At 55.3% G+C, this 19,218-nt stretch overlaps 3 protein-coding genes across 5 annotated transcripts; 1 reads left to right on the top strand and 2 right to left on the bottom strand.

The window, feature by feature from the left end:
- Window positions 1-1,917: 1,917 nt before the first annotated feature.
- Window positions 1,918-4,493, top strand: LOC127597412 (hyaluronidase-5-like). The gene is made up of 4 exons (XM_052060408.1): window positions 1,918-2,605; window positions 3,408-3,677; window positions 3,755-3,844; window positions 3,904-4,493. Exons 1-4 carry the CDS (start codon window positions 1,952-1,954, stop codon window positions 4,330-4,332), a joined length of 1,443 nt encoding a protein of 480 aa, XP_051916368.1. The 5' UTR covers window positions 1,918-1,951; the 3' UTR covers window positions 4,333-4,493.
- A 1,794-nt stretch (window positions 4,494-6,287) lies between these two features.
- On the bottom strand, window positions 6,288-8,979 carry LOC127597266 (prosaposin receptor GPR37-like). Its single transcript, XM_052060176.1, has 2 exons — window positions 7,976-8,979; window positions 6,288-7,604 (listed from the first exon to the last, which is right to left on the bottom strand). Exons 1-2 carry the CDS (start codon window positions 8,720-8,722, stop codon window positions 6,768-6,770), a joined length of 1,584 nt encoding a protein of 527 aa, XP_051916136.1. The 5' UTR covers window positions 8,723-8,979; the 3' UTR covers window positions 6,288-6,767.
- Window positions 8,980-9,159: 180 nt separating this feature from the next.
- Window positions 9,160-17,218, bottom strand: pot1 (protection of telomeres 1 homolog). Of its 3 annotated transcripts, none has more exons than XM_052060173.1 (19): window positions 17,107-17,218; window positions 16,024-16,053; window positions 14,344-14,466; window positions 13,974-14,219; window positions 13,678-13,785; window positions 13,521-13,595; window positions 13,307-13,430; window positions 13,100-13,230; window positions 12,711-13,007; window positions 12,390-12,545; window positions 11,510-11,673; window positions 11,311-11,408; window positions 10,943-10,972; window positions 10,682-10,847; window positions 10,389-10,618; window positions 10,165-10,303; window positions 10,002-10,087; window positions 9,823-9,917; window positions 9,160-9,746 (listed from the first exon to the last, which is right to left on the bottom strand). In XM_052060173.1, the coding sequence occupies exons 3-19, from the start codon at window positions 14,449-14,451 to the stop codon at window positions 9,510-9,512; spliced, it is 2,490 nt and encodes an 829-aa protein (XP_051916133.1). In that variant the 5' UTR covers window positions 14,452-14,466; window positions 16,024-16,053; window positions 17,107-17,218; the 3' UTR covers window positions 9,160-9,509. The 3 variants fall into 3 exon arrangements, with proteins under 3 accessions (XP_051916133.1, XP_051916135.1, XP_051916134.1); XM_052060175.1 differs by having other exon boundaries at window positions 13,307-13,424; window positions 17,107-17,197; XM_052060174.1 differs by lacking the exon at window positions 16,024-16,053 and having other exon boundaries at window positions 17,107-17,195.
- Between the last annotated feature and the right edge of the window lie 2,000 nt (window positions 17,219-19,218).

A 19,218-nucleotide genomic window follows, 5' to 3' on the forward strand; every position in this document is an offset into this window, starting at 1 on the left:
CTTGCGGCCCGCCGAGTTTGATTTCCCGCAGGTAGGACAACGTATGGCCGATGACGATGAGGGCTGATGCTCGGTCCGTTTGTCTCGGATTTAAGGTCCTCAAAATTGCCGATTCGGCTCATCCAATCGTCTGAAAGCCAATTTGAGGCCGACTAAAATCCGTTGAGACTTTTTAGTTCTGGGGAGCACGTCCAGCTCAACACGCATACCAGATTTAGGAAAATGACTTTGAGCGTGGAACTTGCTAGCTTCAAAGCATCATTGTCGGCGGAGGGAGTCGCTAGAACAAAAAAAAGGAGAACGCTTGATTTTTTTTTCCAAACAATCGGTTAATCGTTTCGAAAGGCTGAGCTTTTTAGCTTCATTTAATAACAGCTGGAAAAAAATGACAACTATTTAATGATGTAAAGTTGAAATATCAAATGTGGCCCCCCCAAGCGCAAGTTTGTAGGAGGTCCTCAAAATCGAAGGATATTTTTTTTTTCCTCCCCAAAAAGCACACAAAAAATATTTTAAAGAACTCTTTTGGGGAAGCGTACCCCAAGACTTTGCCGACATGTTTCTACTGCCGATTCTTCCCGGTGGACTTCCTGTTCCCCGGCGCCATTGACCAAATTTCCCAACATTCCTTACGTGTCCAAACAGACGCGTGTGGCTGCGCAGGATCGTCTTCCTCCTCCCTCATCAACGCCGGGCGGGCGGGGAACTCGATAGGGTTTTTTGGAGAACGTCGAGGACACCTCGCCAATTGTCTCTGCGAGGGCACCCGCCGAGGACTTCCCAGAGATTCCCGAGAGACCGAACGGCAGGTGGGTGATGGCGTCCAGACCAGTTTGTAAATTGGACCGAAGAACCGCTCCGGTGACGGGTCCCTTCGATGACCTCGTAAAGGTGCCGTACGATGGCGGTCGGGATCCTTTTGGACCGAGAGGGCCATGAAAGCAAAATATTTGGAAATGTATTTGACTGAGAGCCATATTTGTTTTAAAAGTGAATTCAACAAAATGTCAATAGAAAAATCTTCGGAATGTATCCTTTGAAATAACGATCGACTGTTGAGGTTTCGTCATCGCAAATTAGACCCAGCGCAGAACCTGTTCTCTCCACAAAGGCGAATTCTTCGGTGCGTTCGTCCTGAAGTCGGAACAGGACGTGAGCAGTGAAAAATTCACGTTCATCACGAAAATGTTTTGCAAGCGCAGAAAATTTGGACATTTGGACTCGATTAAGATTTTTGTGATGTCATCAACATGCGACAAGCTTATTTTAAACCTTATATCCTTAAATTTTTTTTTTTTTTAAAGTGCAGCGCATATTGACAACTTTGGGGCCCAAAGTCACTCGAGCGTTTATCGGAAGAAAAAAAAAAAAAAACGATGATGATGCAAGGCGACATGTCTGTGTGTGGTTTTCGTTTGGCAAGACACATGAAACGATTTCTACATCTCATTCACGGTGCCATTCAGAAAAAAAACCGCCGCAGGCGAAAAGGAAGCCAAGTACGTTCTTTGTCAGCACGAGATGTTCTGACATGTACGCCAAAGTGCTGTCGACACATTTGCACGGGTAATTTGAAGTTTGGTTGTCACACCCCCCCCCGCCGCCCCCCACCCCCACCCACCACTGCAGGGTAGAAAACGGCTAGCATGCTAGTTAATATACCGCTAGTTTCATTTTTCGTACTCCACAAAACGCTCATGAGTTGTAGCTCACCACGTTTCTTTGGAATAAGAATAACAGCCCCCCCCCCAAAATGAAAAAAAAATCTATGTTGCCACCAAAAAGTTCTCCGGCGGCAGTTTTCCCCAACTCGCGTGAACAAAGGGCCAAAACTGTTGGGCTTCAGTCTAAAAGTCCCAAAGTCTCGAACCTCGAGTGGTCTGACGGCCTTCCAGAAGTAAAACCTGACTATTTTTTTTTTGTGGTTTTTTTGTGGGTGCGCAGCTTGACAATGAAGCAAGCCGTAGCCCGTCTAGTCGCGGCGCTGCTGTTCCTGGGCCCGGGATGCGGCGGGACTCCGCCGTGGACTTCGCCGCCCATCGAGCCCAAGCGGCCGTTCCTGTTCACGTGGAACGCGCCCACGGAGTTGTGCCAGAGCCGCTTCGGCCTGCCCCTCGACCTGTCGCAATTCCACCTGGTGAGCAGCACGCTGCGGACGGCCACCGACCAGCCCGTCAGCATCTTCTACACCGACCGCTTCGGGATTGTCCCCTACGTGGACGAGGACACGGGCGAGTTTGTGGACGAGGGGCTGCCCCAGCTGGTGGACCTCAGGGAGCACCGGGAGCTGGCCCAGGAAGACATCGAGTTCTACATCCCCGACGACCGGCCGGGCCTGGCCGTACTGGACCTGGAGGAGTGGCGCCCGCAGTGGATCCGCAACTGGGGCAGCAAGGACGTCTACCGGCAGCTCTCGGTGGAGAGGGTGAAGGCCAGGAACGCCAGCTTGTCGGACGAAGAGGCGGAGGAGCGGGCCAAGATGCTCTTTGAGCGCGCCGCCAAACGCTACTTCCTGCGCTCGTTGGTCATCGGGAAGCGCTTGAGGCCCAAACGGCTGTGGGGCTACTACCTCTACCCCGACTGTTACAACTATGATTACAACCAGGTAGGCTAACAAAGCAGCATTTTCCGCCGCTTATCCGGGGTTCAGCGGCTTTTAGGAGGGAAGCCCGGACTTCCCTCTCCCCAGCCACTTCTTCCAGCTCTTCCCGGCGGATCCCGAGGCCTTCCCGGGCCAGCTGACTGACATAGTCGCTCCTGGGTTGACCCCGGGGTCTCCCGCTTGTGGGACGTGCCCGGAACACCTCACCAGGGAGGCATCCGAATCGGATGCCCGAGCCACCTCATCTGGCTCCTCTCGATGCGAAGCAACCCACAGGATTTAATTGAAAATGTGGAAAAGGTGTAAAGATTTTTGGGGGGTTGTTTTTACGAAACCCTTTTAGAATGTTTGCAAACGATGGCGCAGGAGATGAGATCCGCCCCACCACCCCGCCCTGGTCAAAACGAGGACCAGAGGGCACCAACACGAATAACAAAAAGCGGTTGCACAAAAGCAAATACACGCAAGCGAAAGCCAAATCACAAAACAAAAACCATACTTACAAAACCATTGGTACTGAGGGTTCGAAAGTGAACCACACAAAAACCACCACAAAAGTAGTCTATGAGCAAGGCAGCGGCAAGGCAAAGGCGATACTGCGACAACAGGCGCACAGCACAGGGGTCCTTAAATACAGAGTCTACTAATCGCAGATTGGCAGCAGGTGTGCACAAACGTCCGCTCATGCCGCCTGCTGGCCAGACCAAAAACGGAACCGTGACATTGGTGCGGTTTAGTAGTGGGCCGGGTTCTCGGTTGATTCCCGCGGCAAGAATGGCCCTGAATTTTGCCACCTTCCGAGCAGGACATGAACACGTTCACCGGCCGCTGTCCCGACATCGAGATGGAGCGCAACGACGAGCTCTCCTGGCTCTGGAACGAGTCCACTGCCCTTTACCCGTCCATCTACCTGGAAGCGGCGTTGCGGGACTCCGTCCAAGCGCGACTCTTTGTGCGCCATCGCCTGGTAGAAGCCGCCAGGGTGTCGCGGCTCGCTAACGGCTCGTACGCCATCCCCGTCTACGCCTACGTCCGTCCCGTTTACAAGGACAGCAAGGACCAATACATGTCGGAGGTGAGGGGTCGCCAAAAAACCAGACGCCTCGCAGGGGCGCCCCCCCCCGCCCCCCCTCATTGGGCCTTTTGTTTCAGATGGACCTGGTCAGCACCGTCGGCGAGGCGGCCGCCCTGGGCGCCGCCGGAGTCATTTCTTGGGGAGACATGGACGTTGCCGAAAGCGAGGTACGGATCAAAGAAATGAGAGATTTGGGCTGCCGGACTTTGACCCCGTCTTCCCGCAGGACTCGTGTTTCGATGCTCGGCACCACCTGGAGGATGTGATGAACCCGTACATCCTCAACGTCTCCACGGCCAGCGAGATGTGCAGCGCCGCGCTGTGCCAGAGCCGCGGCCGCTGCGTTCGCAAGCGCTGGGACGACGACGTCTACCTCCACCTGGACCCGCGCCGCCATCGCATCCGACGCCGCCGCCGAGGCGGCCCGCTGGCGGTGATCGGCGGCGGCCTGTCCTGGGACGACGTGGACCACTTCGACCGCCACTTTGACTGCATGTGCTACGACGAGCGGCCGTGCCGCTCCACCGTGGACGTGAACGCCATCCAGGACGAGCGCTATACCGGGATGAGGTCTAGCGGGCATCTCCTGCCCGCGGGGCCGCACCTGCTCCTGATGACCGCCGCTACGGGTCTCCTCCGAAACGTGGAGCGCTAGCGATGAGGTCACCGTTTCTGTGGTTCTTATTTATGCTCCCAAGTACAGTATCACTTTGATGGATGGTGCTTGTAGTAGCCCCCTGTTGGTAGAAAATGGAAGTGCGGCGATGTTCTTCCCAAAAGAAATTCCTCTCATGGGTAATAAAGTTCCTTCTAGTGCGTGTGCGTGTGTGTATAACGGCATTTGACCCCACGGGGGTCATCCCAGTCGTCAAAGGGGGGTTCGACCTTCCAATCAGACCTCGGTACAATTTCGAGGACTGTTGTCAAAGCCTGCGGGCCACATTTGGCCCGCCACATCATTTTATGCGGCCCGCGAAGGCAAACCAGGTGTCAAAACTAGCATTAGCTTAGCTAGCTTAGAAAAAATGTTGTTCTCCCGTTTATACTCGAAAATTGAGCAAACAAAGTCACAACGCCCCCCCCCCCCCTTTTTGTGCATGAGGGAGCTTTGTCTAGACGCGAAACGGACTTTCTGTTAAGTGTCTCCAGGAGCGTCTCCGACGGCGGAGCGATCAAAAGCAGCTCACGTCATTTAAGTTGATCGAATTGTGCGTAATCTGCTTGGAAGCAAAATGGGGCTTGGATGAGGGTGGGGGACGGGGGGGTGGGGGGGGGCGGTCACGAAGAGCTTAATTGTCTGCATTCTTAGTCGGAAGCTTTTGAGGTCGCCAGCTGCCCAAAGGGATTCTCCTCTTGGGGAGTTTGAGCCCCACCAATCCCCTTCCATGCTTGCGCCATCGGGGGAGGGGGCAACACAATCCGGAATCCCAACGAGGCCAAGTTGGGTACACTAGCGCTCATTGTTGCGCCAAAAGCTCCTCTCGTGCGCTAATTGGACCGTCAGAAGATTTCTCACAATATTATCTCACGAAACGCTTCGTTGAGGCGCTGGAGGAGGGCGGCTGGGCGTAGACCAGGACTTGGACCGGTCATGTGACTGAAACCGGAAGGTGCTCGTATGATTAAAGAGTGACAACAGCAGCTAACGAGCGGCCGTTCCAAGATGCAATCCCACTGAAACCAGTGGGTGGGGCCAGTGGGTGGTCAGGTGACTCGCCAAGGGTCAGGGTCAGGTCAGTGACCGGAAGGCGGGAAGAGCACCACAAATACAAGTGAGACCGTCACCCGATCCGGACTGCCGTTTGGTCCGGTCCGTGGAAACTCCCCAAGAACACGAACCCGCCAGGACCTGGGCATTTTCCGGGTCGACGATGTTCTGCCGCCCCATTGCATGGGAGTCGGAGGGGCCAAGGTGGCCGCCCGCCGGGTCCGCAAAAACCCAAACGCGCAGCACGCAGGCAGGCCTTGCCAAAACCACACCAAAAGGGGTTTTTGACGGATGCGGTGGCATTCGGCGATTACGGTCAACGAACACGAACAAAGAGGCCCTGAACAATGGCCGTTTTGCATTTTGGCAACGTCCACGCGAGGCTCCGCCGGCCTGAACTGAAGTGCCATTGAGGGCTGCGCCGGGACTGTCAGCCGCTGGCCGTTTGGGATGTTTTGCTGCTTGTTTGCGAGGCCAGAAGGAACACAATGCGGCAGTGTCACAACACTGTGGGCCCGTTCACACGGCGGGCGGGCGGGTTGGGTGGGCCCACGGGACAATGGCGCCCTTTGTGCTCAAGGCCACAGCGGAGCTGAGAAGCGGTCCGAGCGATGGTGAGATGACCCCCCCCCCTCTCAAAAAAAGAGGCCGAGTTCCAGCTGCAAATAATAGAAAAAGGCGGCGACATCATCAAACGTGGGAAAAGTGGATCTGAAAACGAGACTCAACCGGTTCAGGGTGTCCCCCCCCCCCAGCCTACTGCCTGAAGAGAGCCGGGAGAGGCTCGGGCAGCCATCAGGAAATGGATCTGAAAACGCCAAATGACACCTTATAGCAATCACGCAAAACCAGCCGGAGCACTTTGAAAGCACAAATGAACAAAATACACATTTCGGAACGTTTTTTTTTAATGATTCCTAACTCATTCACTCCCAAAGACGTTTATAACCGTCTTTTCAGACTTGGTCTAGATTTGGCTGCTACTGAATGAGTCAACGTGTCTAAAAACGTGTTCCACATGACACACGAAACGATAATCGTGACCGACAGCAGCAAAGGCGCCCGTGGAACAGAAAATAAGCCGGCCTGACCGCTTTCATCTGCGGAGATGACGAGCTAGCATCTCCGCGGATGAGCTAGCTAGCTAGCTAGCCGCGACCAGTGACCACTGCAACTGGTGCAACCGGTGGGAACTAGCGGTGCCTTTGACGGGTGACCACCGAGTCTGGCGGCGACTGTGGAAGAAGACGACCCCCCCCCCCCACCTTTACACATTACTCGCGGCGACATCTGCCCGAGACGACCGCGCGGTCAGCCAACTCGCTCCGGTTACAGAAACCAAAAACCGTATGGACCGACACCACCCGGCGGGGTCTTTGATCTCAGCAACGCGTCGCCACGGCGGCGTAGGCGGCGGACGCGTCCCCGTCGGCGGCGTCACGGCGCGCGAGCTCCAGCTCGTCGGCGGCGGCGGGGGGGGCCCCGTCGCTCGGACCGCCGCACTCCCGGCAGCAACAGCAGCAGCAGTCCAGGAAGGCTCGGCGGAAAGGCTGGCACAGGCACAGGACCAGCACGGGGGCGGCGGCCGCCTTGCAGAAGAGGAGCAGCTGGCTCAGCAGCTGCAGGACGTCCAGGGTGCGGGGGGGCACGCCCGCCACCATGTAGGCCACCACCACGTTGCAGACGTTCTCGGGGATGAGGCAGAAGCCGTAGAGGACGGCGAGCGCCACCACCGCGCAGTTCATCTGGCTCTCCAGGCGCATCTGCTTTTGAGTGCCGCGGGAGGGCGCCACCGCCCCCGCCCCCGCCGCCCGCTGCCCGCCGCGGATCTTGCGGGCGGTGGCCAGCGAGCAGAAGATGGTGAAGAGCGTGGGAAGGCAGAAGTAGCAGCCGAAGAACCACCACAGGCGGGCGGCGCCGTAGGTCAGGCCCAGCACGTAGAGCGTGTCCGGCAGGCGGGTGGACACGCGCGCCACGCAGCGCTGGAGCGCCGGGCCGGGCTCTCCCCCGGGGGCGTCGCCCTCCTCCGTCACCAGCTGGCGGATGAGAAGCTCGGGAAGGGCCAGCAGCAGGGCCCCCGCCCAGATGACCGCCAGCTTGGCGGCGGTGGACGCCCAGTTGTCCGTCATTTCGTAGTACGAGCGCACGTTGGCGGCGGCGCGGTAGCGGTCGATGCACAGGGCGCACAGGGTGAATGTTGTCACGCCGAGGGAAGCCACCTGAAGGGGGGGGGGGCGGGAGGGGGGGGGGCATGTGGATACATAAGCAAATTTTGGAAATCAAATGAAAAGAAGAATTAATGGGGTCGAATCTAATTGTCATCTGCGCTGTGATTGGCTAAAGGCTCGTCACGTGATCCGAAGGGGCCTGCTGAGCAGATCCAACATCGATAAGCTCCTCCGATGCAAATCTGCTTCTTGCGCTTAGCGCAATGAAAGACTAAGTAGGATTTGGGGCATATTTTGGCTTTTTCTCTCCTTTCCGACATTAAAAAAAAGATAGCTAACCAAATAATCAAACGAGAACGAAAGCTCCGGTGGACTTGGCAGGACACCCTGTGGAACGCCATGGACGTGGATCCCTCGCTCACCTCCAGGTAGGGGACGAGCATGCAGGCCGCTTCCCCCAGCAGCCAGTCGTCGGTGAGGGCGTGGAAGAGCACCAGCGGCAGGCACAGGAAAAGCACCGAGAAGTCCCACAGCGCCATGTTGGCCAGCAGCGAGTGCGAGATGCTCCTCATGTAGTAGTTGTGGCACACCATGCACATCAGCGACACGTTGCCCAGCACGCCCGCGCACAGCACCGCCAAGGCGGCCGCCAGCAACGCGTAGGCGCCGCACGCGCCGGCGCCCAGCGGGTAGAAGGGGTTGCGAAGCCGCTTCGCTCGGCTGCGAGGGGGGCCGCGGTCCGACGGCGGCGGTGGCGGCGGCGGCGCGTCGGTCGCCGCGTAGTCGTCGTAGTCGCTGGCGTTGGAGCTCGAAGGCGGCTCGGGCTCGTCTTGCTCCTGCGCCAGGAGCGACGGCGAGGACGGCTGGAAGCGCCCGCCGAGTACGCCGCCGCCGCTTCGCCTCGTCCTCGGCGCCGGGTCGCGCTCGCCATGAGCGCGAAGCGCCGGCTGGCCGCCCACGGAACGCGCGGCCGGGCTCGGCGGAAGCGCCGCGGCGGCGCCGGCTTTGGACTCCCTCTCCGTCTCCGGGCGGAGGACGTCCCGCGACGCTGTCGGCGTTGTCTCCGCGTCGAACGAGCGCCACCGTCGGCTCCGCTCGTCCGCGAGTGCGGTGGCGGTCGCGGCTTCGGCGCACATGCACACGCACAACAGCCGGGCCAGGAGGGGCATGACGGCACGGTTCCGTTAAACCCAACGCCGACCGGAGGCCCGCGGCGGGTGGGCCATGTCAACTTTTTTCGGGATTAAAAAAAAAAACAAAACGACAACAAAAAAAAGGCTTAAAACGAAGCCCTCCGTCTCTTGCGTTCGAAGTGAAGGAAGTCCTCCGATAAAGGTTGAAGGGGGGGGGGGGGGGACTCTCAGCAGGCAAGCCGGTCAGGGCGACTCAGAGGTAGGCGAGGAGTGACGGAGGAACCCGGAGCGACGGAGGGTGCAGTGTAGGCGGGCCCAAGGGGGGTTCTGGGGAGCGGGGGGGTAGTGGGGGCCGGGTGGGCGTTGGAACTGTCCAAAAAGTGAATCGGACCACAAGACAGACGACTTCCGAGTTGTTTGCTTTTTAAAAGGAAACGTCCTCATCGTAAATTGCCAATGAATCGTTTTCAGGGTCAAGCTTTGGCCACCAAAACAACTTTATTGAATGACGTCACATCCGAACATTTTCACCCGTCACGCAAGTGCAAAAAGAAGTTAAGCAGTCTTTCACTTCCTCTGCACAATTCCCATCCGTGTCCCGAGACTTTTGCCCACATTTACCCTTTTTTTCCCCCACTTCCTGTTGTGGAACAGGAAGACTTCTTTTGCCCATTTGTCACATTTTCTTTTCTTTTGACTCCAAACGCAAAGCCAAAAATGACCGTAAAAGATTCCGTAAATTAGAGCTGTCTTATTTTGAAGGGCGGCAACATGATCGACAGCAACTGAATTAAATTAAAATTAATTAAAGCTCCAGTGAGTCTTACTGGCTCGTGTGTTTTTGGCTCAAGGCCTTTTTGACGCTGGTGTGACAGATCTGGTAGCAGGTTTGCCGGTTTTCAACATCGTCGACCCGGTACGCCGCCAAACACAAGTCCATCCAGGGCCGTTCACCTCCGGCGCCCTTCGGCGGACAAAGGGAGTCCAGCGTTCGCCGGATTCGGTCTTGAGCCTCCTGATTGGTTGCGGCATCGTCCGCCGACACGTCGAAAAAGGATTCCTGGTCAAAAGACGGACAATCGTGAAGTGGCGGGTTGCCGGGTCGCGCCGGACTGCTCCGGACCGCTTTGACTGACCGCGTCTCTCCAGAGGAAGACGTCCAGCTCGTCGCTGGCGTCCTGCAGACGGAACTTGAGCAGCAGGACCAACTTCAGCAGCTGAACGCCAAAAGCTGCGCGGCGCAGAAAACATCAACCGAAGTGAGGACAAGTACCCCAAAGTCCAGAGTCCTCGGACTTGAAACCTGCACACTGACCTTCCGCGATGACCTTCTCGTCCATGACCGCGTCTTTGTCGATTGTCAGTTCTCTGATGGCGGCGCCCTTGGAACATCGCTTACACCTGACACACACACACAGGAAGTCACCAGCCGGTTCTATGACGACGAGGCGGCGTCGCCATTGGTCTGCGGTCCCGACCCGTAGAAGCTCCTTTTGCCGCGAAACAGGAAGGGGGCGCTCAAGTCCAGCAGAGTCGGATGACATCCCGGCGCCGAGCGGACGGGGACCACGTTGCGGTAGGCGCCCGCCAGGTGACGCGCTTCCTGCAGCGAGGAACCTGGAGGAGCATTCAAACGACACTTGAATGGGGGGGGGGGGGGGGGGGGGTTGGTTGCGGTCCGGGTGCTCCGACCACTCGTTACCCGCCAGGAAGATGAGCTCCTTGGCCCTCCCCAGGAACGCGAGTCGCTCCGACAGGTGAATGGCGAGCACGCGAGCGGGCGGGCCCTCCGCCAGGTGGTAGCCGGGCAGGTAGACCTGCCCCGAGATGGAGGAGGGCGGGGGCGGCGGGTGGTCGGGCGGAGTGCCCAGCTCGGTGGTGTAGGCCTCGGCGAAGACGCTCGCCACATGCTTGTCGTTGGGAACGTCCTGCCTAGAGGGGCCGTGACATTTTATTTTTGGGGGGGGGGGGGGGGGTAAAACGCGTGGGTCGTACATGGAGGTGCACTGGCTGCAGTAAAGCTTGAGCGCCCGGTGGAGTCGATGGGGCTCGTAGGATCGGAGCTGAGCTCTGACGTGATGAACGCCGGCGGCGGGGGGGGGCTCGCCACGCGTCAGCTCGCCCAGGGTGACGGCGCCGACGTCGTGGTGACAGCTTCTCTCTGGGAGGCGCCGCAAAACGCAAAGATGACGGCAAGTAGACCAAAAAAAAAAAAAAAATCAGTCCGATGCGCCGCCGCACGATTGTGTTTCGTACCTGTGCTGACCTCCACCGAAGCCCCGCCCCCTACAAACATGAGACAGAGAGGTCATGGCGGTTACACGACGATCCAAAAAGGATCTTTGCTGAGAAAAATGGATCAAGACACGCGGGAGCTTCTTCCAATTTGTCAGATTTGTCAGTGAGACAAAAGCTCGTTGCGGCCAGCAGAGGGCGGCACACATCCATGAGCTCAACCCAGGGGGCGTGTCCAAACATTTTTTTTGCAAATTTTTTTTTTCAAACACGTATTTGCGGATGATTAACGATGACGAGCTGTGGGAAAAGTGGGACGGTTCGTTTTGTAAAACGAAAGGCAAGATTAAAAAAAAATTAAAAAATAAAAAGCCGATCGCGACGCTTACCCGGAGACTTCGGAGGCGTGCTCCGGATTTCCCGCACGGCGGAGTCGTGAGGTTGGGGTCGCGCCCCCTCGTGGCTTTCCCGGAACGCTTGCATGACTCTGCGCGCAAAGCAGGAAGGCGAAACACGGACGCTGGACGCGTTGGGGGGTTGGGGGGGGGGCTCGTGGCGCCGCCGGGTGGAGAAGGCGTGAAAGGTCACCTGATGAGCTCTCGAAGGTCGGCGCTGTCGTCGGGCAGACGTCGGACGCCCCGGCAGTACGCCGTGCCGCCGTGCAGGTGGAAGGAGAGACGCTCGCTCCGGCCCGGAGTCTTGTCGGAAGCCACCATGGCTCGCAGGTTGAAGATCTTCACAAAGTCTCCGGGCTTTTTTTTGGGAGGGGGGGGGGGGGGGGGCGGGGTGAGATGCAAATGTCATCATTTCTCCTCTCTTCAGCCAGCGTTGCATCTTCCGCCTCGTGGAGCCCAGCAGGGGGCAGTGTTGCATTAAACTCGGCCGGGCTACCCCCTGCCCCCCCCCCCCCAAATCAAGACTGGGCATGGTTGCATTTCCCAAAATGAATGCCACGCAACTCCTGCTGCACTTCGGAAAACAACAGGCCGCCGCCGCCGTCGCCGCGCGAGCCCGGCGGCGCTCGATGACACAGAAATGCGGAGTTCGCTCCCGTCAAGCGTGAGCGCTAAACTGGAGATAATGAGCGAGAGCCACAGGGGTGGGGGTCTGGGGCGGGGGGGGGGGGGGGTCGCGGAGAGCGAAACGCTCTCAGTGTTGAAGATTTGTCGTTGACAGCGATCGTGTTGATTGAACATTGGACGTTGATTGAACAGGGCTCACGCGCAATTTTTTTTTTTTGGGGGGGGGGGGGGTCGTTTTTTCTCACCATGGCAACACGCACGCGCTCTGCTTCGAACTCTTCCAAAACCTCATCGGCGTCCTCAACTCAAAAGCTGTGCTGATCGGAATTTCGGACTAAAGCTGAATGTCGGCCATCGATTCATTTGACGGATTGTAACGGGGGGGTGTTGCTGTTTTGGTGGGCCACCAGGTGGGGTTTTTTTTTGGGGGGGGTGGGAATTCTAACCTTGAGCTGCTGGGCGGACTGCGCGTGTTCGTCGTACACCAGCACGTTGACGATGAGCTTCTCCTGCTCCTCGCCGAAAGAGGTCGGCCCCTCCGCCTCGTCCCAGTCCGCCGTCACGTTCAGCAGAGCGTGCGGACATCGGGTGCCGTCCCACACCTGCGGGGGGGGGGGGGGGGGGGGGGGGGGGGGGGGGTAAAAATCGCTTGAGGACGGCTTGAAGGAAGGGGATTCAAGCCAGTTCAATCCCGTGGAATGTCCCAAGAGACGGTTCCAAAGTGGGTGGGGAGGAGGTGGGGGTCAGAGGGGGGGGGGCTACCTTACCCTGAGCAGGGTGCAGGTGGAGTCGACGGTCGCCTTGGCGAGCAGCTGGCAGGCGAGGTTGAAGTAGCTTCTGGGCTGAACGTGGGCCAGCGAGACGCTGGGGTCCGGGGGCAGCAGGTCCCGGCCGGCCGCCCAAGAGCGCAGCTCCGTCACCGTGCGCCGATCCTCCTCGGACAAGGGGCGGGGGGCTGGGCGGCCCCCCCGCGGCACCACCTCGGCGCCCACCGCCCCGCTGAAGGTCAGCGCCGAGAAGCCGTGGGTGGTGATCAGCATCGGAGAACCTTTGAACAGCTGGGCCTGCGGGGGAGGGGGGGTGTAGGGAGGGGGAGGGGGGGGGGGCGTGAGGCGCCGACGGCATCTTTGCGATTCCTCTCGGTGCCGTGCGGGACCTTGACTTTGCGCAAGCGCACGATGTCGCCGATCTGGAAGATCTGCGGGTGCGTCTCCAGTTTGGCGGAGAAGATGTTGCAGAGAACCATTTGGCCCGACTGATCACTGATCTTCAGGATGGAGCAGAGGTCTGCGCAGAGGAACACAACCAATGCCGGCGAGTCGGGGGGGGGGGGGGGGGTCGTTTCATTTCCAAGAGCGCCGACCTGAGCCGCGGCTCTTGAAGGGCTGTTTGAAGAAGACCACCACGCCGTACACGTTGACCACGGCTCCGGGTTTCAGGTCAGCGAGCTTGACGTAGGAACACGGCGGCGCGCCGGGAACCTGCGCCTGCGCCTGCGGCGGGATAAGACGGGAACAATCACCAGAAAGTGCGATCGCCGAGCGTCGACCGTCCGGCAGCTTGATGAGGCTTCTGACCGCAGTCGGGGCAGACGTTTTTTTCTTCTTGGCTCGTTGCGGAGACGCGAGCCGAGCGGGCGTCCGCCGAGACACCTGAAGCGCCCGAAACACAAACAGAGTCGTCGGGTTGGCGGCGACGGGCCTGACGGACGACGACGTCGTCGGGAGCGCTCACGCGGACGAAGGCTTGCTCCCCCGACAGCAGCAGGTTGCACGAATGGCGTTTGTCCTTCCGCGCCGTGGGAGACTTGCCCACCGCGAAGCCCGACGCCGTCACCACGTCCTGGCGGCAAACGCGAGACGGAGAGCAGATTGGGGGGGGGGACAAATGTGACACACTGACAGGAACAACCCGAAGGAGGGCGGGGGGGTCTGTCGGCAAAAAGTGCTTGGAAGCGCGCGAAAGGACATCATCGGCCAAGCAGGGGGTGGGGGTGGGTCAGGGGGGGGGGGGGCGGCAATGGGACGTACCCCTTGATTGACAGCCTGGAAGAAGTCGCTGGCCAGCATCCCCAGCAGGACCAAGTTGATGGACGAGGCCTCCGCGGGGCCGCACTTGTCTTCTGACGAGCGCAACGGCGGCCCCCCAACGCACAAGCCCGAGTCAGTCAAGCCGCCGTCCAAAGTCAAGTCCGGCGTCGTACCTTCAATGACGGCCTTCAAAATAAAGCCGTGACTCGCCGACGACACCAGCGGCCCTTTGTGGACCACTCGGCCCTGGACACACACACACACAAAATGTCTTACAATACTCTTGGACTGAGCGATTTTTTTTTGGGGGGGGGGCAGGGGGGGTTGATGGATTACGGCAATTTAGCAGCGGTTGCCGTGACGACCTCACCTTGATGGAGTGGTGGCCGTGGTCGCCGTCGGCACTGATGTCTGCGATTGGAATGATGGTCAGGTGGCCGCCTGGCCCCGCCCCTTCCGCCAACACGATGACAGGCATGGCGAGGGTGGCGGCCTGGAGGGGGGGACAAAAACACATCCATCAGTTTCATCACGTCTCATTTCTGGATGACGTTTTGAGGAGAATCCGCAATTTGGAAGCTCTAGCGAGTCAGCGAGCGCAACCCAGGAACGCGTTCCCAGCAGGTAGCGGCGCGGCTTCCTGTCACAGTCGCTTAGCTTGAGTGTTGAGCGTCGCGCGGCGGGAACAGCCTGCCGGGCAGACGCCGCGTTCGCTCGAGCGCGAAACGCCAGCCGCCAACCAATGGGGGTGAACCTCGGCGCTTTGGAGGGCGACGGAGGAGCCGAATTCAGAAGAGGAAGGAGTCATTCCACAGCTGCGGGCTGAGCGACGTTAGCCGACTGATTTGAACCTTCCGGATGCTACGCGTCACTCTCGCTTGAGAGTCAAGTCAAGTCAAGAGTATTTTTCGAGCACTTTCAAACAGCCGTCCAAAAAAATTGCTTTCAACCAATCAGCTCCGACGCCACAGATCAAAGAAGCGTAGTGCTAGGACAACAGCTACGCTAAGCTAGCCGAGGCTACGCTAGGCGACGCGACGCTCCAAGTCGGACGGACACGTTTTTCTGATCATCTGCGCGTTTCCCTTTTTTGTCCAAATATTATTATTTTTTTTTTAACTACAACAACTGTCTTGTCCACGGCGTCTTTTATTCGTTCCACCGGGGTTTAATAGCAAGCGTGTTTAGAAAGACACGAAAATCTCGTGTTGGCTACGCTGGTGAAAGCAAAACAAGCAACTCAAATGCCCCAAAAAACAATTTTAGGCAATTTTTGCTCCATTTTTTCAGAGGAATTTTCATGAAATTAATTTTAGGCAATTTTTGCTCCATTTTTTCGGAGGAATTTTCATGAAATTAATTTTCGGCAATTTTTGCTCCATTTTTTCAGAGGAGTTTTCATGAAATTAATTTTAGGCAATTTTTGCTCCTTTTTTTCGGAGGAATGTTCATGAAATTAATTTTAGGTTATTTTTGCTCCATTTTTTCGGAGGAATTTTCATGAAATTAATTTTAGGCAATTTTTGCTCCATTTTTTCCGGAGGAATTTTCATGAAATTAATTTTAGGCGATTTTTGCTCCATTTTTTCGGAGGAATTTTCATGAAATTAATTTTAGGCAATTTTTGCTCCATTTTTTCGGAGGAATTTTCATGAAATTAATTTTAGGCAATTTTTGCTCCATTTTTTCGGAGGGGAGGAATTTTCATGAAATTAATTTTAGGCAATTTTTGCTCCTTTTTTTCAGAGGAATTTTCATGAAATTAATTTTAGGCAATTTTTGCTCAATTTTTTCGGAGGAATTTTCCTCTCCGAAAGTGGACATTTCATTTTTGGGCCACTTTTGCCAACATTTGCGTCAAGATAAAAGAATACGATGGCACAAAAAGCAAGTGGACATTCTCCCGGCCCGGCGCTCAAATGTGAGCGCGTACATAAAACCGTTGAAGCGCCTCGTCTCCGTTTCCGTGCTGTCTGCCAAACACAGATACAGTACTTTTTTTTTTTCTTTATCCGTATCTTCCCACACGTCAGCTGTTTTATGTGCTTACCTTCAGATTGGAAACATGGTCCAGATCCTCCTTGAAGAAGAAAAAATAAATCCTCTCAGCGGGCAGCCAAGCAAGAACCTCAAGACAATGACACATTCTGCACCTTCCATCACCTTGGGCTGGCCGATGTGGCATTAAAACATCTTAGAACCCCCGCCCCCCATCCCCACCCCCCCAGAAAACAAACTAGGGCATTTGTCAAAACAGGTTTTGCTTATTTTTCTAGGGCTGCACCGAACGATGATATTAATCATCAATTAATTTGCAGATTATTTTGTCAATTAACAGCTGAATCTGATTTTTTTAAAATCAGGTTTTAATTTCCATCTCTATATTCAAATAAAGGACATTTAGTGCAAAAATTCCCAAACATAAATCAATGAAGACTCAGTGACTGGTTTAGTCCACAAAATGTCAGAAAATGGGCTAATAATAACACAAATAATCATTGAGACTTTAATTTCCCCCCAACCTCTTCTGGATGTCGCTACTTCCCGGATTTTCGTTTATCGCGGGTGGTTTTGGTCCCCCTTAACCGCGATAAAAGGGATTACCGTATACGCAAGAGGTTCCGTATCGCACGCCTTTAATAATATTAATAATAATAATAATATAGGCTCCAGCACCCCCCGCGACCCTAGTGAGGATAAAGCGGCTTGGAAGACGAATGAATGAATGAATGAATAATAATAATACAACCATGCGCTGTTCACTGTCCAATTCTGCCCACATAGAACAGCGACTATGACCTCCATTTTCGGAGAAAACCTTGAAGAGAGCACACCGAACCGTGGAAACGGAGACGATGCGACGTGACGAACAGGAAGCCTCGTTGTGCTTTTGTCGGCTTCCGGGGCTGCTTCGTGTACGCACCACGCGCCGACCATCAACGCGAAACACGAACAATTTCAGAATAACCGCCTGTCGAGTGATGAAACGCAAAAAGCGTTCAGAAGTCCGGCGCGAGTTACACGGTGACACTCTACGGTCGCCTAAAGAAATGGCTCACCAAGCTGGCCAAACTCGCTGTACAGTTATCCAAAAGTACGAGTGGTGGAGTAATATTCGAGTGATGAAACTTACCTTTTACTTCGTATTTCCCTCGCGCTGTTTTCGAACTGGCAGGATGTGAAGATGCGCATGCGTATAAGGAAAATGCGGAAGCTGCACCAGTGCGCATGCGCGAGACGTCAACTTTACGTCACCTTTCGACAATTTACAACAGGCGTAGCTGTAACAAAAAAAAGCTTTACGGAAATGTCAACGTAAAATAACAATAAAACAACAGAACACATCACGTCAAACATCAACAATAATACAATATACGCCTTTATCAAAGTTTAACTCATTAAGTTGATGTCGATAGTCCAAAAATTCAAAGCAAACGCTCTGTGAAAGCGGTGATGGAGTGGATCATTGTGTGTGTGTGTGAGGGGGGGGGGGGGGGGGTTATTAAGTCTTGAAAGCCTTCCGCTTTGGCGCTTTCTTAATGCTAAACTGCGTCCCTCCGTGCGGTGACGAGCATAAAGCCTCAGGCTGACACGAGCGAGGCCTTGATGCGACAATTGGTGCGGATGGAACCCGAGCGCGGAGGTGGGCTGCGCGGCCTTGCGTCAAGCGGGAGCGGGGGCGGGCGCCGTGTCAAGGCTTCGAGGCACAACAGAGGCACACGAGTACATTCTTTGCTGTCTCAGTCAATCTAACTCCCCCCCCCCCTTTTTTTTAAGTTTAGTCCATAATTCCCTCCAAAAAAAGCCAGGATCCGCCGTTCTCTAATGTGGTGTAATTGTGTACAGCATGACGATAGAGTCGCGGGGCGACTACGTCATGAGTGTGCGCCGAGAGGGGAGTCGAGAGAGTGATTAGAGAGAGGATACGCGTTTCGGAAAAGCTCAATAAAGTTACCCACGTTAACACGACAGCTGGACTCACGTGTGCCTGGCTTGATAACACGACACTCTCCTCTTCCCATCATCTTCATCCTTCATCTTTCCTCAACCAGCTCATCGGCGTCGTGTTCCAAGCACACGGAACCTTTGGAACTTTTCTCGCCAACAGATTGTGTCACCATCTGCACTTTTGCGCACTTCGTTAGCAACATTTACCGAAAGGATTTTTTTTTCTTTCCATCAAGGGTACCATGACACGGTCTCAAAATTGGATTTTTTTTTGAATATTAAAAAGTATCATTTTTTTAGTAGTATTTAACTAAAGTAAAAACATTTCAAAATGTTTTTTTAAGGAAAACCTTTTTCTTTCTTTTTTTATTTCTGAGAAACAGTGTAAAAAAAATTCGAGATATTTTTTCTGAAGATAAAATCATCGTTATAAATTTGAGAAAAATAAACCATCGTTATAACTACATTCTTTTTTCAAGAAAAGTCGTTAATCAGGGGCAATCTTTTTGCATAATCTCATTTGTTCAAAGACAAAGTCAAAAATGTCTTTCAAAGGAAAAATAATCCTGATGGTGTATTCATCCACAGACAACAAAAAAAAGATCTTTCGTGCAATTTTTTTCATTTTCAACTGCACTTGTAAGCATTTTCATTTTCAACACACACGCACACACACACACACACATAAACACACACTAAATTATTCAGCTTGTGCGTGCCAGGACTGTGTGTGTGTGTGTGTGTGTGTGTGTCACACTCACACAAGGGTGGTCCTCGCTTTGTAGGCCTTTTTACTCGGTCCTCACTGTGCCACAAGTGCAGGAATGTGTGTGTGTGTGTGTCTCATTAAGATGGGTCATTGGTGCCTACAGGGACCCTTTACAGTGGGGGTGGGCCAGGGTAAGGAAGGGCACTGCTGTGCGTTGCTACTTTGCACAGGTATGTGTATGTGTGTGGTGAGGGGGCGGGGGGGGGGGTTGGCATCTTTCTTCTGCACTGGGAATTGAGTGAACTGTGAGACGACCCAGCAAGTCTGAAGCCTGCAGACCACCTGAGCCCCCCCCCCCCCGCCCGCAGCCCAATTAGGAACAGTCACACACAAGCTGAGACCTCCCCAAAGGCACCACACACACACACACACACACACACACAAACTCACTCAGATACGGATGTAGCGAGTTAGCTTAGCGTGCGTCGCAGGTGCCCCGAATAAGCAGACGGTGACCACAAATGAAGGCGCTACAATTCTTCTGCCGGGACTTCAAAGCTCACCACCGGGGCACCGTTTTGGCCACGC

This window comes from Hippocampus zosterae, chromosome 3 (assembly GCF_025434085.1).
Source record: "Hippocampus zosterae strain Florida chromosome 3, ASM2543408v3, whole genome shotgun sequence".
NCBI lineage: Eukaryota > Metazoa > Chordata > Actinopteri > Syngnathiformes > Syngnathidae > Hippocampus > Hippocampus zosterae.